This window comes from Ips typographus, linkage group LG11 (genome assembly GCF_016097725.1).
Source record: "Ips typographus isolate SLU linkage group LG11, UJ_Ityp_2.0, whole genome shotgun sequence".
NCBI lineage: Eukaryota > Metazoa > Arthropoda > Insecta > Coleoptera > Curculionidae > Ips > Ips typographus.
Window position 1 is genome coordinate 10,781,422 of NC_138432.1, and position 25,434 is coordinate 10,806,855.

The 25,434-nt window shown below is 36.3% G+C and overlaps 4 protein-coding genes across 5 annotated transcripts; all 4 read right to left on the bottom strand.

The window, feature by feature from the left end:
- Positions 1-4,404: 4,404 nt before the first annotated feature.
- LOC145735335 (uncharacterized) lies at positions 4,405-13,254 on the bottom strand. 2 transcript variants are annotated; one of them, XM_081989180.1, is made up of 4 exons: positions 13,118-13,254; positions 5,788-6,671; positions 5,016-5,564; positions 4,405-4,697 (listed from the first exon to the last, which is right to left on the bottom strand). In XM_081989180.1, the coding sequence occupies exons 1-4, from the start codon at positions 13,146-13,148 to the stop codon at positions 4,434-4,436; spliced, it is 1,728 nt and encodes a 575-aa protein (XP_081845306.1). In that variant the 5' UTR covers positions 13,149-13,254; the 3' UTR covers positions 4,405-4,433. The 2 variants fall into 2 exon arrangements, with proteins under 2 accessions (XP_081845306.1, XP_081845305.1); XM_081989179.1 differs by having other exon boundaries at positions 4,405-4,700.
- Positions 13,255-14,761: 1,507 nt separating this feature from the next.
- On the bottom strand, positions 14,762-16,095 carry LOC145735231 (polygalacturonase-like). The gene is made up of 5 exons (XM_081989048.1): positions 15,775-16,095; positions 15,516-15,724; positions 15,281-15,460; positions 15,090-15,231; positions 14,762-15,035 (listed from the first exon to the last, which is right to left on the bottom strand). The coding sequence occupies exons 1-5, from the start codon at positions 16,064-16,066 to the stop codon at positions 14,791-14,793; spliced, it is 1,068 nt and encodes a 355-aa protein (XP_081845174.1). The 5' UTR covers positions 16,067-16,095; the 3' UTR covers positions 14,762-14,790.
- Positions 16,096-17,478: 1,383 nt separating this feature from the next.
- On the bottom strand, positions 17,479-20,107 carry LOC145735230 (putative inorganic phosphate cotransporter). The gene is made up of 7 exons (XM_081989047.1): positions 19,952-20,107; positions 19,642-19,781; positions 19,224-19,536; positions 18,945-19,159; positions 18,737-18,886; positions 18,326-18,688; positions 17,479-17,808 (listed from the first exon to the last, which is right to left on the bottom strand). Exons 1-7 carry the CDS (start codon positions 20,010-20,012, stop codon positions 17,626-17,628), a joined length of 1,425 nt encoding a protein of 474 aa, XP_081845173.1. The 5' UTR covers positions 20,013-20,107; the 3' UTR covers positions 17,479-17,625.
- A 386-nt stretch (positions 20,108-20,493) lies between these two features.
- On the bottom strand, positions 20,494-23,945 carry LOC145735229 (putative inorganic phosphate cotransporter). The gene is made up of 7 exons (XM_081989046.1): positions 23,787-23,945; positions 23,487-23,626; positions 22,900-23,212; positions 22,625-22,839; positions 22,417-22,566; positions 21,986-22,366; positions 20,494-20,834 (listed from the first exon to the last, which is right to left on the bottom strand). The coding sequence occupies exons 1-7, from the start codon at positions 23,845-23,847 to the stop codon at positions 20,652-20,654; spliced, it is 1,443 nt and encodes a 480-aa protein (XP_081845172.1). The 5' UTR covers positions 23,848-23,945; the 3' UTR covers positions 20,494-20,651.
- Positions 23,946-25,434: the final 1,489 nt, after the last annotated feature.

Below are 25,434 nucleotides of genomic sequence, written 5' to 3' on the forward strand. Positions count from 1 at the left end.
ATGGAGCAGTTCTAGTTTTAAGTCGCTGATGTTTGCTAAGCTGCATATTTTTCTCGTTCAGTGAAAAAGGAATTCATTATTTTACACAATATCTTTTAATTCAACAGTGACGTCATTGCAATTCTGTTTGAGTTAGGTTATGTATACTAATATTGGCGTAATTGAAGTGTATAATTTCGGTCGCAATTTACCGTCTGCAGGTTAATAGGAAATTAAGTTGGCTGTTCTTTAATCACGGCAATTAATTATGGAATCCGAAGCTTGTTTCCCAACAGGCTTATGTTGCAACTAAGGGACTGTAAATCTTGTTGCAACAAGAGCTTTAAGGCTTTCATTGCGGCGTTATTGACTCAGTTTACTGTCTAATCTTTCGCTCCGGTTTGCGTGTATGTGGAAACAATTTGCCTCGAAGAACCTGGGAAAAGGACCTCGAGTTAGATCAGATCAATATCGACGAGCAAAAGAAAAACGACCTTACGTAAGCCCTTTTGTAAATAAATATATCGCGTTCGGTTTGGAACGAGTCTCAGGTGTGTGTGTTTAAGACCCGCTAAATCGACTTCCCACATTATTTTCCAGTGTAAATCTGGTCCTTGGGATTTCATTTCGGTCTGTCAATTCGATCTAATTAAATAGCCCTTTCGGGATTTTTTCCAAGATACAAAAAGATTTTGTTGTTCCTAAAGAGCATCATTTATCACATTTTTATCGCCATTTCTGTTTTGCTTTTATGACAATTCAGCATAGCCCTGACGGGATTAATCACATCTAAACCCTTCATTTTTTGTCCAGTTAGGACAAGAAAGTGTTTAGTTTTATAATGCAAAACAATTCTCCTGCATCTGCTTTAAGAACATTATCCCTATTGATCAAAGTGGATATTTTCTCTCCATGAAACTATAAAACTGGAAAATATTGGATAGAGTCTAGTAAAATCAGTGTAAACAGTATCAAATCCATTTTATAGCGTCATGAGTAGAGTTTTGACAGTTGTGACGTTTGTACGACACACTCAGATATCTTTTGTTTCGTTAAAAGCAACACAAACCTACATGAACAGCATTAAAATCAGTTTGAATTAGGTTAATTGCATTTTATAGTTTCATGAGTCGAATTTGGATAGTTGTGACGTGTATCTGTTTTTTCAATCTGTCTTAAACTTGGAAACTATCAAAATCCTCTCCATGAACCTATAAAATGCCTAAACTAACTTGAAACCAGCACAATCAGTTACAGATCATATTAATGTCAATTTATAGTTTTATGAGTCAAATTTGGACAGTTGTGACGTGTATCTGTCTATTTTAAGTGCAGTGCAATCTGCCAAGAACTTGAAAACTGTCAAAATCTTCTCCAAGAACCTATAAAATACCATAACTGGCTTGAAATCAATACAATCAGTTACATATCATATTAATGCCAATTTATAGTATCGTTTCACAAAAACTAGGAACAGTACTGCAAATATGGACTTACCATTAATGATGTACACAATTGGAAAGCATTTATTTCTAAACATTGAGGCGTTAAAATGATTTAAAGCGGTCTAGTTGTTTTTTTTTTTTGGAAAAAGAGGCCAAAACCGGTTCACTGGTGAAATCGAGGAATTAAATTCCGTTATAAGCGGGCGTTTCGTGATGGCAATCGAACCGAAACGGACATGTTCGAAATTGAATTTGCAATTTCGGTAAACAAGGCCGCATCAAGGCACCGAAATGTCAGTGAGAGAGCCCGAATTTTAAACTGATGTTTGGTCGAGTGAGAGCATGTAAATTTGCGGCTTTTGACGAGTAACGTACAGTCAACATTCATTACGTTTAAGAGCAAGTGCGAAATGGGGAAGGGGATGAAGAAACTCGAAACCAAAAAGCCATCATTCTTACTCTGAAAAGTTTAATTTAAGGTTAAAGTGTATTAGCAAGTTTGGAAAACGCGGCTCAAGTATCGATCTTCGAATTCTAAAGTTGATTGTTTCGAAAGTAATTTATTTCACCCACCTCTTCCTTAAACGGGAAAAAAGTTGGAATTTACAGCACAAGAATAACGGTTAATGGGTGACTTAATGAGTCAGTCTCTTAAATTTACGAGACACCCTGTACAGTAATTATTACGACAACATTATCCCCCCTAGCTTGTAAGAATCGATCGTTCAAAACAAATTTTTATATATATTTTTGCAAAACGAACATAACCTTTTCCCTGGGGGACGTAACTGAAATATATGGGGGTTGTTTAGCTTAAACGTTCTTTTGTGTTTTCCTTTCAGGTCATTTGTTGCAGCCTTAGAAAAACAGCGCCGTACACGTTTTAATGTTGAAATCCGCTAGAAAAACCTGAAAGAGTGATGACGCCCATTATATCATTTTAAATTTTTTAGGCAGATTATCTATGATTATCATAATGAAACTCACCTAAATTTATTACAACCCACTTTCGGTTCGTTTGTCTTATTATTTGGATGTGGAAAAATTAGGAATGAGGTTACCAAAAGGCCTCTATTATACGGACCATTAAACCTTTCCTTATAAGTTAAAGTCTCCATTAAGTTTCTTGGCAAGAACACTTTCCATTAAAATCACTCATTTATTTTTTAGTTTCTGATTTAAATCACGTGTGGTTTATACAGCAAATTATAATAAAATAAAAAATAATATTATATAAAAAAATATAGTTCACACACACAGAACAATAGTCTCATACCACAGCAAAGGGTATATTTACACCAAAGGACCTTAAATTAGGTGAAATAACCACTCTGAACCTTTCGAAAATTGAAAAAATTACATTTTTATGAAAATTTTTATTTTTTTTGCTCCAAAAGGTTCCAAAGGCATATTTATTCCAAAAAAACCTTAAGATACTTGTAACTTTGTTTTTTAAAACGTAAATCCATCACAAAACATAATGAAAACCAATAGAAATTTGCAAATAAAATATTTGAAATATTGTACCAAAGTTTCGGGGTAGTATTCCTCAAACGTCTTGAAATACTTTTGGGCCATTTTTGGAAGTGTCTAAAAATGTCCAAAGGTGTCTAAAGTAGGGTTTTTTAATTATCCCATATTCCCAAAATTATATAAACAGTTTAAAAGGCTCTTAAACAATCGTTTAAAATTGCTTGTACTGGACAGAGTCATGTTGGAGGAGCTTAACACACTGAGGCTTTATGTCCAAGATTTAAATTATTGTTTTATAATACGTTTCAATCTCTTTAGTGTCATCACTGTAACATTTTTAAATTATCACCAAATTACGCAGAATATAAAAATTCTTGCCAGCTCTAGGCTTAGTGGCTTGAAAAGTAACCAAAAAATAACTTATAGGTTATTAATCATTTTGGATTAAAGAATCTGCCGACGTTGGGAGATTTATTTTCAAGCTTCCTGAACTGTTATAATTACCTTTCTTGTAACGTTAGAGCCCTAACAGGAAAATGTTTGACGTTAGATATTAAAGCCCTGATAACTTTTAAGATTCGATAAATTTATGGTAGTGAATAAAGTGCTTTCCACTGGAACATCTTGAATTGTTGTATAAATAAAAACACGAATAAAGTCTTGGCAAACGCAAACCTATCGATCGATTATATCAGCCTGACTGGCATGTTTATGCCCAATTCATACAACAGATTTATCACAAGCAGATCATCAATTTGAAGGAAGAAAAACTCTCCCTTCTAACCACGCTAATGATAAAGTGGGGGGTGATTTACCAACCCATAAAACTAACTGTTAATGAAATAGTAAGGTAATAAAGAAATTTTGTTAGCTAAATACCGGTTTAAAGTGAGGTTCCATAAATTTTAAAAGTTTCCAGCTTTTATTCTACCTTCGTTAATTATTAATCCCCCCTCTCTCGCTCCAGTTTTACTAGCAGAAAAGTTTGCCGCTCTAAATTGCCCACCCCTGATTGAATAAACCACCCTGTTCCAACAGAGTGAGGGGTAGGGGGAATGCTATTAATTTATTAGCCTTAAAGTGTTTTTCTGCTTGAGTTGAAGAGCTGGCAATACTGAAAATATTTATTCTAATATTGGCCCCATTTTCAGACTTACTTAAAGGGCTTTCGAGCTCTAAAAGGGCCTTTTCAAGTGAAAAGTCTTATTAAATAACTGTCGTCAAAGTGAGGCGACGTTTTATTTCTATTGAAATAGTTTTTGTTTCAAACATCTGCGTCTGACGACCGGGAATTCCACGATTAATTATATTTAACGGCCTCTCGGAGATGTTTTTTCCTAAAAAAAGTTCGTTTCGAAAGTTGGACAGTTCCAAAGAAAATAATTAACAATTTCGGTCAATCAAACTTCCTGAAAGTTATTACTTTTTGAAACAAAGTTGGTTTTCAATTAATAAATATTTCTTTAAAAGATTGCATTTCACTCACTCATAAAAATCAAACCTCAAATTAAACAAAAGATAATCTATTGAGGTTATTCACAACAATACATCATCTACTAAGTCTTCGTCACGAAATCGAGTATTCCTCCTTGGAGTTGACTTCTCCGAGTAGTACCCCAAGCCGAAATGTTTTGTTTGGAGGTAACCATCTGCAGTGTATCGCCTGTCCTCCACGTACCTTTCGAAAGTTGGGGCAGACACTGGGCGGCACTTGGAGGTTAAGGTCGGTTTTAGGTATGGTTGCTGATGGTGGCCTGTTCTTCTACTTAAGTTGGCCGGGGTTACCATGATGGGTACAGGCTGCTAAAAAAAAAATACTTAAAAGATTCTAGGTTAAGAGTTTTGAATTTGAATTTAGGTTCAATTTACTAGTCTCTAATACCCAAATTATGAGTCAAATTGTATATCATGACAGTTTAGTATGTTTTTTGCTATTTTCTGTTTGGTTGTTCCAGTTTAACCAAAACTAACATTTTTTCTAAACATTTTCCAGTACAGCCCTGGTTTTAAGGTTAAATTTACTAATCTCAGTTAAAGTTTCGGGGTCGTAACTGCCCAAACATCCAAATTATAGCGCCAAATTGTGTTTTCTGATATTGTAATTGTAATGATTATTACCTGTCTTAAATTCACAGTGGACTGTCCACTAAACCGTCCTATCCCTTTCAAAATGTCCGGATTAAGTTGCGCGTGTCCAATTTCACCCCCCAACACATCACCCCCACCTCCACTCTTTTTTAAAATCGACTTTCTCGGCACAGTCACTGGTACAATTCCATCTTTATTGTCCAGTTCACGCCGTTTAGACTGTGATTTACACTTAACTATCGCCATCACCAGCGCCACCAAACACAGACACGCGCACACTAACGCTGCTGCCAAAACTAGGGACAACCAATCAAACGGTGTATCATGATTTTCCTGGATTCTGATTGGTTGTCGAGTGGTTTTGACAGTTTTGGTTCTGACTGAGATGGTGTAGTTTGCCCAGGTAGTACCAGCTGGGTTTTTGGCTATGCAGTGGAAGGTACCGTTGCTCTGATTGGTTATATTGTAAATGAATAGGGTACTTTCCTGGGTTTGGGGATTGGTTTCAATGGTATGGTCCTGATTCACGTCTTGGTTGTTAAATTTCCAGGTTATGGTAGCCTGAGGCTGAGATTTGACCTGAAATTTAAAATCGTAACAATAAAAGTGATTTACTTGTTATGCGACTTAATTAGTGTATTTACCATTACAAATTGGCTTAATTGGAGTAGGAGGAGCAAGACAGTAGGCAGTTTGTGATTGGTTAAAAAAAGCAGTTTTCATCTGGCTGCTTTTTTGACCAATCACAAATTAGCAACGATTTACGTAAATATGGATAAAATTTAAGATGATTAGCACTTGCCTGACAAATCAAAGTAACGTTTCTGCCTTCTTCGGACTCAAAGTAGAAACTTGCAGGGCTCAATTCGGGGCTGCAAGCCAAGTCTTGCTCCTCCAAGCTTCTTACTTGTACTGCCCTCAATCTTGGAGGTTCAGAGCACACTGGCTGCATCAAAATTGGCACAACATCTCTTCGTAACCAGTCGTTGAACACACGAATATTACAGTCGCATTGCCATGGATTGTCGTGCAATTGAACTCCTTTCAGTTTGATCGGAAACAGTCGCATATCTGGGAAAGTTTTGATTCGATTTCCGGACAAATCCAGCCACTCCAAACTGTACAAGCTCTTAAAAGCGGCCTCGTCCACTTCGCTAATCTGACATTGGCTCAAATCCAACGTGGTCAGGAAACTCAAATGGTTAAAAGCCAATCGCTCCAGCAATTCTATTGGGTTTTTACTTAAACTGAGCCTCATTAGAGACGGACAGCTCAATAGAGCGGCAATCGGCGACATAGTCAGCAAATTTTCGGACAAATCCAATTCCACCAGGTTGGTTAAACCTTTGAAGGCGTCGTCGTCGACGATTATAATCGAGCACCGGCTCAGGAATAGTTTCTGCAGGTTAATCAGGCCGAGACGAAGGAAATTCTCTTTTACGAGGCGCTGGAGGTTGTTACCTGAAACGTCGAGCACTTGGGTGGCCGTGTCGATTTCCAAAGGGATTCTTAGCAAATTTCCACCCAAACATTCCACGGTTTGTTTGCCGTTTCGCCATTTACAGATGCAGAAAGTTGGACAAGCTTGGACGAAGGTTGAAGAAACCAAAATTCCCAGGAGGAGCACTGACGATAATTGGGTGATCATTATATTAAAAACATTCTGATTGAGTGGATGCGGGCAATCTAGAACAAAAAAGAAAATTGGCAAGAGTATAACAATCAAGTTATATTCTTTTAAAAAAGTGTGTGTCGTACTCGTTTAAGTTGTAACTAACCTGTGATTTTTATCTTGTGATAGGTAAATTACTACGTGTTTCTTAGTTTAAACTTTGATATTGTTTTTCTCCCTGACTGTACCAAATTTTGTAGTGTTTATTCAGGTTTGTTAATAGAAAATTTAATGAGGATTCCAAAAATGTGCTTAAAACAGTCATTTTCTCACTCCAAGTGGATTTACAGGCGATTTTGTCTCCGACTGTTCATTTAAACTGTGTTTCTGGCAGTTCAACTGTTGACACAGCTTTTTTCCCTGACTGTACTAAATTTTGTAGTGATTTTTCAGGTTATTAGATAGGAAATTTATTGGGGATTTCAAAAATGTGCTTAAAACAGTAATTTTCCAATTCCAAGTGGGTTTTACCGGCAATTTTGTCCCTGACTGTCCTAAACCGTGTTCAAATTTCAACTGATTGGAAAATTTGTTGCATCAAACCAGTTTTTGCTAAAAAACTCAGAAACGGTGAAAGTTAAAAAAAATTAACATGAGATCATAAAGGTTTCTAATCAACTCCTTAACTCAGCACCGTTAATTTGCAAGTCCGTTTTTGTTTCCTGTATACAAGGTGTGCAAGAAAAGTAAGGTGTATTACTATTTTTGTCACCCCTATACGCAATTTTTAAGATAGAATTTTTTACTCTTCACCACTGGAAAGAGAAGCTCAAGACGGTTAATTTGAGTGGTTCAACCTCCCCGAAGTCCCAAAAAATAACCGAGTTACAGGGTTCTCAAATTTCGAACCACAATTTGAACTGATTTGAAAATTTGTCGCATCAAATCAGTTTTTGCTAAAAAACTCAGAAACGGTGAAAGTTACGAAAAATTTAAATGAAAGCAAAAATATTTGTAAGGAACTACTAAACTCATTTTTGGAAGTTTTGCAGTCCGTCAGTACCGCTACTATACAGGGGGTGCATGAAAAGTGCAGTGATTTATAAATTTTCAGCCAGGAGAGCCATATGTATCAAACATTTCAAAGTTTTGTAAAATTTTTATAGTAGTTTCTAGTCAATTTCAACCTAATTTTTAGTTTAGGTTCCAAATTTTGTCCCGTACTCTAACAAATTTTTCTAAAATTCTTTTGAGGGCGGGGCAAATGAGTCCGGGTAAAATTTACGAGCTGGGTACAATTTCGCTAGAAACTTAATTTCGACTTTAAATACATAAAACATAAAGGCGGCCTCGTATTTCCGCGTCAAAATTAAGCAGAAACCCGAAGTTTCTGGAGGCAGAACTCGTGCAAAATTTATGTTAACGGCCGTTTCCGGCCGATATTGCTTTCGGCCCGAAAGCACAATATCGGGACAAATGCCGCAGTCGTTTTAGTCAATTTTGGAAAAATAAATATCCAATTTCTGGCTTTGACCGAAACGGTAAAACTCACTTGTTTTGCAGGAGAAATGTTGAATTTTGAAGCTCGTTAAACTTAATTTACCACCCGCATTTTATTCCTCAGAAGTTTACTTGCTGATTTGGTTAATGAATTATTCATTTTTCCGCACATATGCTGTTACAACCGAAACAAAGGGCCTTTTATGACTGTAATTACGTTATTTCAAATTGCGTTTACTGCGATTTCTGCTTTGAACTACCGATTTTTACAATCGGGCCGAAAATGACCTTTATTCCACGGTAATTTCATCATCAAACACAGGGATTAAAAACTGATTAATTCACTGTCCGAAACCTACCCGAATTTAGTTCAGATATCCCACTCGGTTTTCTTTTTCAGATTGACGTTTTTATTTGACTAAAGTGGATTGGGATTGAATTTTTAATTGGATGAAAATAACGAAACGAGAGAGGTTGTTGTTATATTGAAATAGAGCTATTTTTAAAGAAATACAGGGTGGTCCAGTTTTAATTGTCAATAATGCCAAAAATAAGTTGACATGCATTATGTCATTTTCCCAGAAAATGCAGGCATTTAAATTTCAGTTTAAAAAATCGGTATTTTGTCATAACTGAGCAATTTTGATCAAACTTGGAACAAGCATTTACAAAATTAATAATAATAATTATAGTTCAAAAGTCCTGTTTTTTTGACTATTTTCTATTATTTATGCTAACTATCATAAATACTAAAATTTCCTTAGTTGTTATTAGAATAGCAACAGTATTTTTTCAGTTTACTCATCATGAAACAAACAAATAATTAAATGTGTGTCATGCTCGCTTGAATTATGATAAAACCAATTGTGGAAAAATGTTTTTGTGCTACGAATAACATTTTTTTAAGGGTGGAAAGTTACCTATTCAGCTATTGTGCCTTACTGGTGTTTTTGCCTGATTCTAATTTAGCTGGAAGCCGACGTCATAAAAATAAGAAAAAGAGCTTTTAATAAGTGGGACGAAATCAATCAAAAACCCCGACCTAATAATTATAAAACACCAACTCTTTGTTCGTCCAAAGTGTATAAAACTCATTATAAGTCGCGAAAATAGATTTCCACGACCTTAAAAATAAAATTTCGGGCCCCGCTTTTTGAAATAACTCCCACGGTAAACATACTGGAAACGTTGGATGGGGGAGATTCGGAAAATCTTGGAAATTTATGTAAAATGAGCTGATGTGACAACATATATTCATCACGCTCGTTACCGAGTTCTCGGATGCATATACGCCTCGACTACATCAAGATTTTCCACCCTCCTCCCCGCCCTGAAAAATGGCGGATAAAACGGGATAACGACGGTAAAGTTGGAAAATTCCACTTACGGCCCTTTCATATTATTTACGCTCTTACTTATATTTACACGTGCTCTCCCAGTGGTTTACGTGCACAGTTAAAGTTGTCATCTACATGCACGTGCAGTTTAATATTCCTTGGACGTCTATGAAGACTTATTCAAGCTCAGTGATTTAAATATTCCACACAATTAAATGTGGGTCAAAAATGGCATTTTTGACCCGATTTAGGTCGATTTTAGGGTGAAACTGCTGGGGCATTATGGTGTACAAACTAGGAATTAATGGACATTACTTGGGAATTGGCAGCATTACTGAGGGACATTAGTATTTTGAGAACTATTAATAGAATTGGAAACGTCTATGTTATATTAATTATAATAAAAAATTATCATAAAATAATTTTTCCTATACATTAATGCACTAGGGATATTACCCCCGAAAAAGGTCTTTTAGACTCTCTCGTTTTGGTAATTTGGAAAAATTTGGTAATTAGTATGCATTTTTAGCTTACTCCTCGAGTGAAAGTAATTGTAGTCCTTTAACTTAATATTAAATAAAAATGTCATATCTGACATTCTTCTAGGCGTGAAGAGTAGAAAACTCTTTTGGTTTACATAAATTACCAAAACTGCATGGTGGAAAGTGCATTATTCGAAGTGATATCCGTAAAGTAAAAGTGCTGATTTATGCATGATAACACGAGATAGGATAAGTTATGTGCGCGATTCGAGCACGAATTTATGTTCGGCCCTTGCCCTTTTTCTTCCTTAAATCTTCGAATAAACCTGGCCTGTCGGATATTAGGAATGTACGAGAAGGGGGCCAGCTTAGCCCGCAAAAACTACACACCCTCCGGCCTTTTTCTAGTAATTTGGCCCTTTCGTCCTGGCCGTTCGCAATTACCGCATTTTTTGCTTGTTGCTTCCGTTATCGGAAATTTCAATTCACCACGACGTCGGCCTGGTTCTATTTTGCTAGGCCAAACTGAAAAAAAATGTATGTCATACCTTATCAAATTATGAGAGACGTTTGAAAAAGTTGTTTAAAACCAAAAAATTGCTTTGACTGAGCAATTAGTGAATATAGTATACAAACTTTTCTACCAACAAGTCTATTCATCCAAACTTCTTAACGATCATTTTGCAGTCGTTATCCACGTAGCAATAAACTTTCTGGAAGACGGACTTTTCGTCAATCGGAACTTTGTCAAACTTCAAGTCCGGATTTCATTAAACTAAACTCGCTAGTAAGACGTAATTCTAGGGCGTCACACCGAACAACTACAAAAGGATTTAAGCGACTTTATGGGGATATAAACTCGGTGTCTGAAGTGGAGTAATTGCCACGGTTCGGTAATATTGACGTCACGTTATGTAAACGTGTTTTAATTATTGTCACATATAACTTCGGTCCTTTGGAATTCCAGTAAATCCCGAAGGCGAAAGGACTTGTTAAAGTTGCCACTTTGGGTTATTATCGCAGACCGGCAAAGCGTGAGCGAAAGGGTTTCTTGGTTATCTAAACTACACTAGTAATACTGAAGCAATCTGGGAAAAGAGTTTTTTAATTCTTATTTAATAGAGTGATCAGGGATGTGAATATAGCAATTTTCACTAAACAATGGATAAATTGTAATGTGTATCAGGTTAGTTAATAGGAAATTCAACAACGATTCTAAAAATATGCATAAAACCGTCATTTTCTCAGTCCCAGTGGGTTTCACAGAAATTCAATTCTCAGGAACTATACGAGGTACCAGGGTAAATTTTAGTGCAAATTAATACTAAAACTGTCAGAGGAGTAATATATCTATAATTGACCGTCTCTTTTCCTGGTTTTCACAGGCCTGGTTTACTTCTAAATTTTCCTGTCACACTAAATGTTACTTTTCCAATTTTAATTTACCTTACGGGTAAATTTACGCCCATCACTAATTTTCACTTAGTGGTTGCTGTACGCTTTATGCTAATCTTCGGTAATGCAATTTCTGAATTCCACTCACATTGTATTCGTGCACATTATCATTCGAGATTTAGCGTCGGATCGGATAATGCAACAGCCAGGGACAGGTCTTTAGCGGTAAGACTGGAAGCGCTAATGGCGCTATTGATCATAATTGGAATCGAAATTACAAATTTATGTTGTTGAACTCTGGTTTAAACAGACACCTTTGAAAGAACTTTGTTTGTTCACGAATTGACTATTTTAAAGCGGGATTTCGGTAAATGTAAAGTCGACGACCTCGTTTGCAACCCGTGCACGTCTCAATCATTTTACCCGAGTAAATGGTAAAAGTTTTCCAGGGCCCTAATTTCTGTTCTCGGTTTTCGTCTTGGATATTTGTTTCGGTTACCACGCGAACGCCAGGTCGTGCATCGACAAGCTTTTAAAAGCTTTTCGATGTAAGATGTTTTCAACATGCAGTTTACAGTCTGGGAATTGTTCGGTTACATAATTTGTTAGAGTATGACACTCACTTTCTTTTATTCTTACAGTATTTTAAATATTGTTAATGGTGAATCATACTCAACAAAATTATGCCGTGTTGTTTTTCTCATTTAGACTTCCCTTCTACTCAAACTGCCACTAGGTGATTTACTATCGGATTACTGACTATAATACAACAGTCGTTTCGGTTAGAGGACCATTACTTTGATAGCCTTGATGGAATCCTTTACGCCTCTGATTAATTGCAGGTACAATTCTGTCGGCAACCGACACCGAAAGGCTATCGAAATTAGAGTAGTACTTTATGATGTTCTAAACCCCAATCATTCACTTGACGCATACAGTTTCCTAATCAATAACTGACTTTTATTTAAACTCGCATTGTATAAACCGTAATAGAATTATGATTTTCAAATCCAACTGCTCAACGCGTAAAAGGCGTTTTAGTATTCAACTTGCACTATCCAGTATAGTTGCGCAATTAAATTACAACGACGACCTAATCAGAAATTCAAATCCAGAAGCGAAACTACCCCGACTCCATGATTGGAATGAAGAGTTTTACATGGAAGAGGAACTCACATTAAAACTCCGTCAATATACTCCATCTCCAAGTTTAAATTGCACAGATCGCAGTTCTGTGTAGAATTAAAAGACAGTTTACCTAGAACAGCTTTTTTGCGACCTCTCACTAACGTGTAAGTTCCAATTTAAAGTTTAAATTAAAGTTAAACTTAAAGTAAATAATTGAGGAGGGAACACCACGAGCAAATTTGACACAAGTTTGTAATTATGACCGGATTATCTTTGGCAAAGATTTGATTAAGTTTAACTAAACGTTTAATATCTCAGAAATAAATTTCAGATATGGAAACAAATGTGTTATATCTTTTTCAATTATGTTAAAGCTAACTCCAAATGGATGACGGTAAGGAGTTTTGTAACTTTACGCACTAGAAACAGATTATTGTTTCACTTGCTCTTCAACTGGACTACAATGTGTAAAGTTGACATTCCATATATTACAACATGTCTTTTCTCTGAAAGTTCTGCTGTTATCTAAAAACTAACATATCCTTTTTTAGGTTTTTAAGGTTATGTAAAAGTACCACGTGTTTTTACTTTACGCTTTTCCAATAATTGTAGTTGTGTTACTTAGCAAGTTCTGTGGTTTTCTTCAAAAATTTTTAAACAGAAAAAAGTGAGACTTACAGGATTTAAAGGGCCGCACCATGGCAGACATCCATCACGTCGAGGATGCTTCGTTTGGCAAATTTCCGCAGCTTTCGCATATTTTCTAAGAGCGGTTTCGCGTCGCCGGATATAAAAGACTGGATTTTCGGCGTTACGGATACGACGACGACGCCCCTCGACGTCGGCCCTTACGTAGGCGTCACTACGCCGGTCCACCCGGATTATTATCTTAAGTGGCCCCTTGATTTTCTGGGGCCCCTTACCTTAAAACAAAATTTTGAAGAGCGTCCACTTTATGATGATTTATTGTGCGTGCATTCCTATTTGCACCCAGTAAAAGGGGCGAGGAGGGGGTTTAATTGAGGTCCAGATTTTATGACATCCCCAGAGCCGGATTAACCGCAAAATTGGTCCCCCAGACTAAAAAATGTCGAGTCGAAACAACTCGTCCACCAGTTTTAATTAAATTATGCAAATACACTTTCATATTTCAAAAACCGTCTCGAAATTACTGTGTAATAACAGAAGGGCCGAGACCCGTTTAACTGTTTCGTTCTGGCGCCCATTTAATGAAAACTGTGTTTTTTTGTTGTCTGCGACATCAAAATGACTATACATGGTGGCCAAAAGTAAACTTAATACAAAAATTGTATGGTTTCAACTGAATTTTCTTTAAATGCTATTCAAATATTAGTTTTTTGCAGTCTATACATTTTGTTTTTGATTGGGTGCTTTTTTTAGCATTTCTTTAAGTTCAGCACTTTGAAAACCAGGGAAAGAGACAGGGCACTGTATTAGTAACAAATCACACAAAAATTCATCCCGGTATATTTTATAGTTCGAAAGATATTGTGAGTGAGGGAAGGACTGTCAGTTTTGGTTATATTATTCCTGACTGTTTTAGTAATCCTTTTCAATGAAATTCGGTACTGTATTTCTTATAGTTCCAGAGATATTGATTTTTTTGTGTTTAAGTGACTGTTTTAGCATTTTTGTTAAGTCCGGCCCTTTGGAAACCAAGTCAAAACTGTCAATTTTGGACATATTATTCCTGACTGTTTTAGTAATAATTTACACGAAAATTCTGCCCTGTACGTGTTCGTATAGTTCTAAAGATATTGAATTTTTTGGGTTTAAGTGACTTTTTTAGCATTTCCTTAAGTCCTAAATAACTTAATATTAAAAAAAAAAATCAATTAAAACCATCCGACATAATAATGAGAAAGATAATTTATAGTAAATAATCCTGTTCAGTATTAAAAAACTCATAGCCCGTATCGATCAACACAATATTTTACCTGAGATTCAGAAATCTGTGATTATCCTCTATTAACCTGTTTGCAAAGTTAATGAAAAAGCAGTTTGACAACACGAGTTTCACTTTGAAATTAATCAACTAAAAGCCCCTTTGAGTTGTATTTAATAATTCTGGGCTTCGAAAGCAAAACAAAGAGTTTACCGCGATAAGTATTCGCATTGTTAAAATGGAACGATTCTTCATATTTCCATGTTTTAGGGGGTTGTTTCGCATCTGATAACTCGGTATTATATTCGGTGATGTATTTACAAAACCCTTTCAAACGAACACGTACGCTATTAATCTCGTATCTTTTGTATTCACCCTTAAAACCTTTTTCGATGAATTATTGTAACACACATGGGTCTGTTAATATAGAATTTATTTGTATGGATTAACAAGAAATTCCAGCGGGTACTTCACTGCAAATGTTGGCTTGTTCAGCCCCCGTTACTTCCACGTCAAGGAAATGCCAGTCAGAACATCCATCCTTGGCGCAGATGATTTGAAAAGCTACACCTTTGCTTCCTGTCATTGTTCCTTTAACATTTTCTAAGGTTAGGTTGGTTATGGGAATGTTAGCTTTAGCCTCTCCGCTAGGGTAGTTTTCCTGTACTGAGACTGCGTACTTGTCAATTCCTGAAACATTTCTGTCATTTAAATGTTAAAAATGTTAAAACTAGACAACTTAACCAGTAAATTCAATGTTTTTGTAGAGGATATTCTTGATAGCACCAGCGGAACCGTCATTGTGGGTTTTAACGTGAATGGCATTGTTGGAGTATTCAATTTTGGAGTTTAAAAATTGCACGTCTGAAACTTCACCTTCACGAATCTGGAACTCTGTCATGTGACTATAAGTAACATTTCTAAACGCTACTCACAGAAAAGCTGAAACCATGAGAACCATTACAATGCAAATTCTCAAACACCATGTCAGATCCGGAATTAATGGCAACACAATCATCTTGATTGATAACGACTGAATTTTCCACTCTCAAACCAGTTGTGGCACCCACATCAAACCCATCAGTGTTTTTGGCGTAGTTTGTACCAGCCACCCCCTTTGGAATTCACATTGAATTAAATATAAGTCAACAAAAAATCAACCAAACTCACTGGGTATCCATCATAATTGTCAATGTTGATATTACTGACCAGAAGATCTTTAGAGTTGTACAACATTATGCAATTGTTAGGGCAATTCTTCAATTTCAAATCTTTGACTGTAGAACTCTCCAAACTCAACCTGAGGAACTTGGGTCTTAAAATCTCAGGCTCATTAGCCCCTTTCCAGTGCTGAGCGCCCAAGCCATCAAGCAAATGATCTACAACCTTACTTTACAGCGCACTCTCAACCATATGCAACTAAACTCACTTGAAGTACCGGACACCTCCACGTTCTTCCCAGTTATCCTCACCAAGTCTCCAGTCCATTCAGCCACTTCGTGAGTCAAATGCCCGTCAAAAATCAGTTTGGCACCATCTTTAAGTGCAATTTTTAGTGTGGTTTCTGCTGGTATTACAATATCTTTCAAAACGAGGGTGTCACAAGACTCAGCCGCTGTGGTAACGTCATCGTAATTAAATACAGTGCAACTTTCATCTTCGAGAGGGGTACACCAAGTGTCCTGCAGGACCAGAAGGATGGTAAGAAGGATCGTCTTCATGGCTTTCTAGGTTGCTACTAGTGTGGTAATATTAGTTAAGTGTTTGCGTAGTACTGATAAGATGAGTGTTTGCGTATCAGTAAGTGTTTTTCTAGTCTTGTTTTTTTGTTATTTTTAAGTGTTGTGGATGAAATTAAATTAGAAAATTTTGATTTTTATTTAAATAGGGAAATGCTGATTATCTAACGATGTTCAAGTGTTTTGTTGCACATTGTCACGTGATGATTGTCGATTGTCACTAACCTTGAATTTAGAGCATTTTAGGCAGTTTTCAAAACATGACCTTTGAAATATGACATTATTTTCAACCTAAACTAATTAAAGCAGTTGAAAATAAATTCAAAAATTTTTTCCAAAATAATTCATAGAGTTACCTTCTTAAAAAATTTTAAAAATTTATTTTGTCACGTGATAGCTGACAATCATTTGATGTGTCTATACGGAATATTTCAAATAATCAAATTATTCGCGATTTTTTGGAAAAATGCACTGAAATTTTATCCAAATGAGGCCCTTTCCTGGCTTAATGTTCTAACCGTGGTTATATGATGATTTTTGACAGCTTTTAAGATATGGTACCCTTAAAAATAATTGACAATTTACAAACATTTTTTGTTTTATCTTAAACTAATTAAGACACTTAAAGACGATTTTCATAAGTTGAAAAATGTCAAAAATCTAGTTTATTTTTCTATTCTATTTCAAACATAATAAATGGATTGAAAATCCATTTTAAAGAATCGTTTTGCATTCAAAAATATTATTTAGATATAAAATAAAAACAGTTCATAATGTGATTGAATATTTTGATAAACAACGGACCAACCAAAAAACGACAAAATAAAAGTACATACTGATTTGCAACAAATTAATTCTATTTAGTATAAACTGGGCATCGAAACCGATAAATAAACGACCGCGGATTTAAATTTTAAATCAGGTTGTTAGTCGATTGGAAATTATTTAGTCGGCTTTCCAAAAACAATGGCCGTATAAAACGAGCCCAGGCTTTATATCACGATACTCTCCAACTATAATTTAATATATACAAAACATCTAATCAATAAAACAAAATACATTTCGAGTGCGCAAATAATTATTCCGCGTGTTTTAGTGTTAAATTCATTCGAACCAAAGTTAAATGAGACTTTGTTGCACAAACATAACCTAAACACCTTTGCCAGGTTAATTATGAATTGCCTGAAGTGTTTTAGATTGCATGCACATTTCCTAAAGGGGTCGCTTTGAGTTGGAGATGTTTACTAACGAGATTTTATTTACAAATTCCTGTTTTTTCCAGTTTAAAACGTCTGTTAAATAGAAGTTTTAAAGGAAGGAAACGGACTGTGTATTTGAGGAAATATGTCCCTTCGGGTTGCAACTTTATACCGCACAGAAAATGCTCTTGAAAGCCCTCATAAAATTACGATTTATTAACGCACTCGGGCATTTTCTGCCGTCCGCCTCAGCCAATTTACGAGACATTGACTTTGTCGTCTTAAACCGTTATTTACAATTCTCTCCTGCCCCAAATTGTTCTAGGGAAAACCAAAAGTTTCTCAAATCTCCAAAGCTTTACTAACACTAATTATAGAACTCTTCCTCTTCTTCTCCAACTCAGGTTCAACCAGGTCATCCCAGTTTTGTCTTTGATCAGAGGCAAACACAGCAAAGAACACTCCAGTCGAAATGGAGATCACACTAGCAATCATATAGACAGTCCTCCACTGGGCTGCACTACTCTACAATTCAGATAACCGCAAATTTGATCATTCACCTGTATATACAGTCCGTTCTAGAGCTAGTGGCAGTGACGTAATAACTATACATGTGAACTAAGCGAGATGGAGATGTCACGTCATTATCGTATGTTATTTACAAATGTTCAAATTCGGGAGTGGTTCAGAAATAAGTCAACACACAACAACGTGTCATCTGATTAACATATTTAAAAACCGAACAGGTGTCACATGAGCAAAATCTAATATGGCCGCTGTTAGTATAGTAGGCCAAAAAATTCTAAATTTGATTCAAAATTCCGTGCAAAAAATCGTTCATGACTCGCTTATTTTAAACATTCCCGCAAAACACCTCATATAACAAAAGAAAGCTAATTAATGGGGCTATCACGTGACGTTACCGGACCAGGCTAAATTGTACCTTCTTGTCGCTAGAGATAGTCAAAATTCACTCGTTGTTAGAGCAAACTTCAATATTAATGTTGTCACTACCACTTCTCCTGAGACCGACAGTACTTACCATATCAATGCAAATCCACTGCACAATCAAAGGGGCAAACAAAGAAAAACATGAGGCAAAAGTGTGCATAGCGCCCCCAATAATCTCCGCGTACTTGGAGGAGATGTCAAGAACGTTTACTCCAGCACCTCCAACCCCAGCCATCATAATGAAAACTTCAGCAATGAACATCAAAACCATACTCCACCATCTGGTCTCTATGGTCAGATACGTCATGGCAATCATTAAAGCTGAGAGTCCTGTCACTCCAACCAGATGGAAGCATCTCCTAGAGTGGACCACCTTGAGGATGCCTCTATTAGGGATTATGTCCGAGAGGATGGAGATACCCACTAAGCTTGGTAGGGCCGAAATTAAGCCAATCTATTGGTTTTGTTAGTAAGTTGGTAGTATAATCTTTTAAATACTTACAGTAGAGAGGTCAAACTGGAAAACTTTGGCCAGGAAAATGGAGAATTCAGTGGTTAATAGCACCACAAACCAGGAATAGCCTGATACCCCAATCATAATAGCCCAAACGTGAACTGAGGTGAAGATTTTCCTCCATGGAGTAGGACTGTCCTGAAGAAAAACAGTTTTTCTTCATTACGTTTTTTAATCCTCATCATAATATACTTACAATGTTAGCATCAAACAGAGCAACTTTCAAATACTTCTTCTCTTCTATGGTAGCTTTAGGATGAGTTTCAACACTCTGTTGACCCCATATCAAGTTTAAACCAGCAATCACAAATCCAGCGCCTCCAAAAATGTAAAAAATCCAGGGCCATCCTAACCAAGTCTTGGCAATATAACTGCTACCAAATGAGGTAATCATGGCAGTTGGGGGAATCACTAAAACATACAAATTATGTTTTGTTATATAGTCTTAAATAACTAGACATCACGTAGATCTTACTTCCAGACAGAATAAAACCCATTCTCAAGCGTTCTTCTGGTGGTACCCAACGTCCGAGGACCACAGTACTTTGGGGGTACAGGAAACCTAAAGCCACCCCTTGCACCACCCGGCATATGATTAACCCAGTAGTTTCCATGGTACGAACAGCTAATGGTATGAGAATGTAGGCTAAGGCGTTGATAATGCCGGAAACTACCAGGAACCATTTGGGACCATACTGTTTACCTAGGTATCCAGCCACCAAGGTGAATGGTATTCCACTCCATAGTACTGCAGAAATTACTAGGTTTACGTTGTCCCAATCATAAGTCTGAAATTTTTGGTAAAAGTTATTTTAAGCTAGTCAGGCAATTGTTTTTTAGCTGGTCATGGACGTTTTCCTTGAACTAAATTCCTTTAAGTGAGTCGTACTTACAGGTACGTTAGGATTGGATGAAGTGGTGTTATCGGTCATGGCAATCATAGCAATCGAAAAGGTTGACTTGATTGCAAACCCATGTGAGTAACTGAGAGCCATGAGAAAGACCTGTAGGTACCTAACGCCACATTTGGGCCCTGAAATACGTCGCAAATATAAACAAAATCACACCATTTTACTAAATTATCGATCATTAGTGGGTATTATATGGTATTAGTGCGTGATAGTATGATATCGATAAGTCAATAATTGGAATTCGACTTGAAGTGTGTGTGTGTGTTTTCAAGATATTTTCAACTAAACTCACCTTTGTTACCGGTGTAGAAAATCCCATCTTTCAGTTCTGGTTCTTTAGTGTCCATTTCCATAAAAAACTGAAGCAGTTACCACCAAATTTAACAATAAAATCAGAAACTGCTTGCCGCTTTATAGTAGCAGTAATCAGCACATACCATTCAGCCAAAAAATATTTTAATTCGAGATTAAATTTGCTGGGCTTAATGTTGCCATAAAAATGAAATCTTTGCAAATAAAATAATTGACACCCAAATCTAGACTTGAAAATTATATTTTTTTTAGGATTGCCAGTAAACGCAATGTGTCATTGAAAGTCTAACTGAGAAAGCGCTGTCTGATGCACTTTCTGCAAAAATATTTGCAAATAATACATTCTACAGCAACTATTTTTTTATTTGGATAGAAAAAGTGTTAATAATACGTCGAATCATTTTTAAGGCAACTACACTTTGATTGACAACTCAATTCATGCGAAGGAAACGGACTGTGTATTTGAGGAAATATGTCCCTTCGGGTTGCAACTTTATACCGCACAGAAAATGCTCTTGAAAGTCCTTATAAAATTACTATTTATTAACACACTCAGGCATTTTCTGCCGTCCACCTCAGCCGGTTTACGAGACATTGACTTTCTTGTTTTAAACCGTTATTTACAATTTTCTTGCCCAAAATTATACTGCTTGTTTTAGGGAAAACAGAAAGATTGAATCTTAAATTACTAAAGCTTTGCTAACACTAATTATAGAACTCTTCCTCTTCTTCTCCAACTCAGGTTCAACCAGGTCATCCCAGTTTTGTCTTTGATCAGAGGCAAACACAGCAAAGAACACTCCAGTCGAAATGGAGATGACACTAGCAATCATATAGACAGTCCTCCACTGGGCTGCACTACTCTACAATTCAGATAACGTCAAATTTGGTCATTCACATGTATATACAGGTGTGGTAAATCCAAAACCGACCATAGGAAAACCGTGTAACTGACAGAGAAACGTAGATAATTGCATGCGTGGGACAAAGACAGAAAACGAAAAAAATACCAAGTAGGCCATATTTTCAGTACGCTGTTGCCAAAATTCAATACCGTCGACAAAATGTATTGGATTGGTATTGGATTTTGGCAACAGCGTACTGAAAATATGGCCTACTTGGTATTTTTTTCGTTTCTGTCTTTGTCCCACGCATGCAATTATCTACGTTTCTCTGTCCGTTACACGGTTTTCCTATGGTCGGTTTTGGATTTACCACACCTGTATAGTCCGTTCTAGAGCTAGTGGCAGTGACGTAATAACTATACATGTAAACTAAGCGAGATAGAGATGTCACGTCATTATCGTATGTTATTTACAAATGTTTAAATTCGTGCTTATTCGTGAGTGGTTCAGAAATAACTCCAAGTTCGTAACTTGACAACGTGTCATCTGACTAACGTATTTAAAAAACGAACAGGTGTCACGTGACCAACTGTCAAATTTCTGAACCCAATTTTTGGCGTTTGTTGAAAGTCTTCTCGAATTTTTTCCAGAAAATTGTGTTTGACTGCCTACATAGCTTTAAGTTTATAGTAGAAAACTGGCGTGGCATTTGTAAAAATGTCATTTTTTAAGGGTGCCACGCACTAAAAACTGTCAAAATTGCCATAATTTTAAGGTCACATCCGAAACCGTACTAGTTAGAGCAAAATGGACGTCAGTTTTATGTTCTCAAGTTTGAAATTAGTAAAAAAAGTCACTTTGACTGACCAAAATTTAATAAATTATAGTAGGCCGTAAAAATTCTAAATTTGAGTCAAAATTTCGTGCTTCTTTCCAAAAAATCGTCCATAATTCGCTTATTTCTAACATTACGACAAGATACACTATAGAACAAAAGAAAGCTAATTAATGGGGCTATCACGTGACGTTAACCGGACAAGGCCAAATTCTACCGTTTTGCCGCTAGAGATTTTCAAAGTTTACTCTATTTTTTCGTTGTTAGAGCGCTTCAATATTACGTCGCAGTTTAAGTTGTCACTACCACTTCTCCTGAGACCGACAGTACTTACCATATCAATGCAAATCCACTGCACAACCAAAGGGGCAAACAAAGAAAAACATGAGGCAAAAGTCTGCAAAGCGCCCCCAATAATCCCCGCGTACTTGGAGGAGATGTCAAGAACGTTTACTCCAGCACCTCCAACCCCAGCCACCATAATGAAAATTTCAGCAATGCAAATCAAAACCACGCTCCACCATCTGGTCTCTATGGTCAGATACGTCATGGCAACCATTGAAATTGAGATTCCTGTCACTCCAACCAGATGGAAGCATCTCCTAGAGTTGACCACCCTGAGGATGCCTTTATTGGGAATCATGTCCGAGAGGATGGAGATGCCTACTCCTGTTATGGTTCCCACCAAGCTTGGTAGGGCCGAAATTAAGCCGTTCTATTGGTTTTGTTAATAAGTTGGTAGTATATAATATTATAAATACTTACAGTAGAGAGGTCAAACTGGAAAACGTTAGCCAGGAAAATGGAGAATTCAGTGGTTAACAGCACGACAAACCAGGTATAGCCTGATGCTCCAATCATAATAGCCCAAACGTGAATTGAGGTGAAGATTTTCCTCCATGGAGTAGGACTGTCCTGAAGAAAAACAGTTTTTCTTCATTACGTTTTTTAATCCTCATCATAATATACTTACAATGTTAGCATCAAACAGAACAACTTTCAGATACTTTTTCTCTTCTATGGTGGCTTTAGGATGAGTTTCAACACTCTGTTGACCCCATATCAAGTTTAAACCAGCAATCACAAATCCAGCGCTTCCAAAAATGTAAAAAATCCAGGGCCATCCTAACCAAGTTTCGGCAATATTGCTGCTACCAAATGAGGCAATCATGGCAGCTGTGGCAATCACTAAAACATCCAAAAAATGTTTTGTTATATGAATAACTAGATTTATCACATAGATCTTACTTCCAGACAGAATAAAACCCATCCTCGAGCGTTCTTCTGGTGGTACCCAACGTCCGAGGACCACAGTACTTTGGGGGTACAGGAAACCTAAAGCCACCCCTTGCACCACCCGGCATATGATCAACCCAGTAGTTTCCATGGTACGGACAGCTAGTGGTATGAGGATGTAGGCTAAGGCGTTGATGATGCCGGAAATCACCAGGAACCATTTGGGACCATACTGTTTACCTAGGTATCCAGCCATCAAGGTGAATGGTATCCCACTCCATAGTACTGCAGAAATTACTACGTTTACGTTGTCCCAATCATAAGTCTAAAATAGTCAATCAATTGTTTTTAGGATGACAAGAATACCTCCTATTTAATACTTCAATGATTTTTTTTACTAATTTAACTTTATATAGAAAATTAATAGAGTTGGGATGATACATGAATATTAGCTCAAAAACTCAAAAATTAGCATTTTAGGAAATAAATGCCTTTACACTTTTTATCTCATTAGAACTAGAAAAGTAGCAAAACATTGATTTAAAGCTAGTCATCGACGTTTTCCTTGAACTAAATTACTTTAAGTGAGTCGTACTTACAGGTACATTAGGATTGGAAGAAGTGGTGTTATCGGTCATGGCAACCATAGCAACCGAGAAGGTTGACTTGGTTGCAAACCCATGTGAGTAGCTGAGAGCCATGAGGAAGACCTGTAGGTACCTAACGCCATATTTGGGCCCTGAAATACGTCACAAATATAAACAAAATCACACCACTTTACTGAATTATCGATCATTAGTGGGTATTATGTGGTATTAGTGCGTGATCGAATGATATCAATAAGTCAATTGAATTTCGACCTGAAGTGTGTGTGTGTGTGTATTTTCAACTAAACTCACCTTTGTTACCAGTGTAGAAAATCCCATCTTTCAGTTCTGGTTCTTTGGTGTCCATTTCCATAAAAAACTGAAGCAGTTATCACCAAATTTAAAACAATAAAATCAGAAACTGCTTGCCGCTTTATAGTAACAGTAATCAGCACTTATCATTCAGACAAAGAATATTTTTATTCGAGATTAAGTTTGCTGGGCCATAAAAGTGAAATCTTTACAAATAAAATAATTAATACCCAAATATAAACTTGAAAATTATCATTTAAGTTTAGGATTGCCAGTAAACGCAATGTGTGATTGAAAGTCTAACTGAGAAAGCGCTATCGCACTTTCTAGAATTTCTAGTGCAACTATTTTCCTATTTGGATAGAAAAAGTAATAATACGTCGAATCATTTTTAAGGCAAAGTCAACTACACTTTGATTGACAACTTAATTCATGGGGATTATCTGCAAATCCACCAAGAAATCAGTTTAACCAAAGTTTAACAGGCTTGGTAATGATTCTGACGACATCTGAACGCAAAACCTTAAACTAACTTTAATTTGCCAATTCAAGAATTAAATTATCCCCACTTATTTTAATGCGAGTGTGAAGGCTCAAGAAAACTTGAAATAACGGTTCTTCTAAGTGTCTAATAGATGATAGATGGAGCCACAAAACAGCTGAATTACTGGATATTGATTTTCTAATACTTCAATCCTGAAACTTGGCTAGATGTCTCTCAATTTTAACTGCAGCAGATTTCCTTATTAAAAATTGATTGGTGCTGATTTGGTTAGTGTAAAGCACAACAGATGTCTCTGTTGAGATTAATAAACTTACAGTGGCGCCAGCTGCACGTGAATCATCGAATATAAAATAGGAATGTAGGTAAGTATCTTCTGAGTGTGTTTATCAGTTACTTCTAGATGTCTCTACCAACTATTACACAATTTTCATGTCTAAACTTGAGCTACAAAACAACAATTTGAATTTTTAATGACATTTCCATTCATTATCTTAACAATTTCCATAACAAAACGTGATAAGATTTTCCACTGCATTTTCGTTGTCTACGTAAGAATAAAGGAAAAACGTATATTATTTTATTCATAAATTTAAATTTGGACCACCGAGACGCATCGAAACACTCGCTTCCCGAATGCACGTCGTCAAGAGAATCTCTGTTTCTCATAATTTAGTAGTCCATAAAAGCCTGTGTGTGTATACCAAGTCAAATATGTTGACTTTGTTATATCCCGTAGCAAAAAAGTTTGTTTTCTCTTTCATAAAAATAGTGTTAAAAATGTGTATGTCAGGTAAAGAGTAAAACAGTTTTAATAGTAACAACTATAAAAGTATAACTAACAAGACATTAATTACTACTGTTTACTAAAAAATAGGTATCATATACAACCAAATTATGAAACGTTATATCATAAAAGCTTTTGACATGATTGAAATATACATGGTTGAGGGTATAATTATTACTGCATATCAATCAAATATACCCAGATGGGTTAAACAGTACAATCTATTTTGATTGCCTTCATTAGCCCTTCATATTTCAGTACTTAATACCGGAAATAGTCGGTAAATTATGATTGAAAGTTTTCGATGACAAAGTTGAGCCTAAATTAACCAGTCACGTGTCTAAAAAACTTAAAGGTTG

What these genes read in the sequence shown, in the direction of transcription:
- LOC145735229 (XM_081989046.1), bottom strand. Translation starts at nt 23,847, where the DNA reads ATGGAAATGGACACCAAAGAACCAGAACTGAAAGATGGGATTTTCTAC. An exon ending in TTCTGTTTGATGCTAACATT is followed by an intron (nt 22,567 to 22,624) that starts GTAAGTATATTA and finishes GTTTTTCTTCAG; the next exon opens with GACAGTCCTACTCCATGGAG. An exon ending in AGTGGATTTGCATTGATATG is followed by an intron (nt 20,835 to 21,985) that starts GTAAGTACTGTC and finishes TCTGAATTGTAG; the next exon opens with AGTAGTGCAGCCCAGTGGAG.
- LOC145735231 (XM_081989048.1), bottom strand. Translation starts at nt 16,066, where the DNA reads ATGAAGACGATCCTTCTTACCATCCTTCTGGTCCTGCAGGACACTTGG. An exon ending in CTCATGGTTTCAGCTTTTCT is followed by an intron (nt 15,232 to 15,280) that starts GTGAGTAGCGTT and finishes ACAGAGTTCCAG; the next exon opens with ATTCGTGAAGGTGAAGTTTC. An exon ending in CAAAAACATTGAATTTACTG is followed by an intron (nt 15,036 to 15,089) that starts GTTAAGTTGTCT and finishes GAAATGTTTCAG; the next exon opens with GAATTGACAAGTACGCAGTC.
- LOC145735335 (XM_081989179.1), bottom strand. Translation starts at nt 13,148, where the DNA reads ATGTCTGCCATGGTGCGGCCCTTTAAATCCT. An exon ending in GGTGCGGCCCTTTAAATCCT is followed by an intron (nt 6,672 to 13,117) that starts GTAAGTCTCACT and finishes TTTTTGTTCTAG; the next exon opens with ATTGCCCGCATCCACTCAAT. An exon ending in CCACTGTGAATTTAAGACAG is followed by an intron (nt 4,701 to 5,015) that starts GTAATAATCATT and finishes TTTTTTTTTTAG; the next exon opens with CAGCCTGTACCCATCATGGT.
- LOC145735230 (XM_081989047.1), bottom strand. Translation starts at nt 20,012, where the DNA reads ATGGAAATGGACACTAAAGAACCAGAACTGAAAGATGGGATTTTCTAC. An exon ending in GGGTTTTATTCTGTCTGGAA is followed by an intron (nt 19,160 to 19,223) that starts GTAAGATCTACG and finishes TGTATGTTTTAG; the next exon opens with TGATTCCCCCAACTGCCATG. An exon ending in AGTGGATTTGCATTGATATG is followed by an intron (nt 17,809 to 18,325) that starts GTAAGTACTGTC and finishes TCTGAATTGTAG; the next exon opens with AGTAGTGCAGCCCAGTGGAG.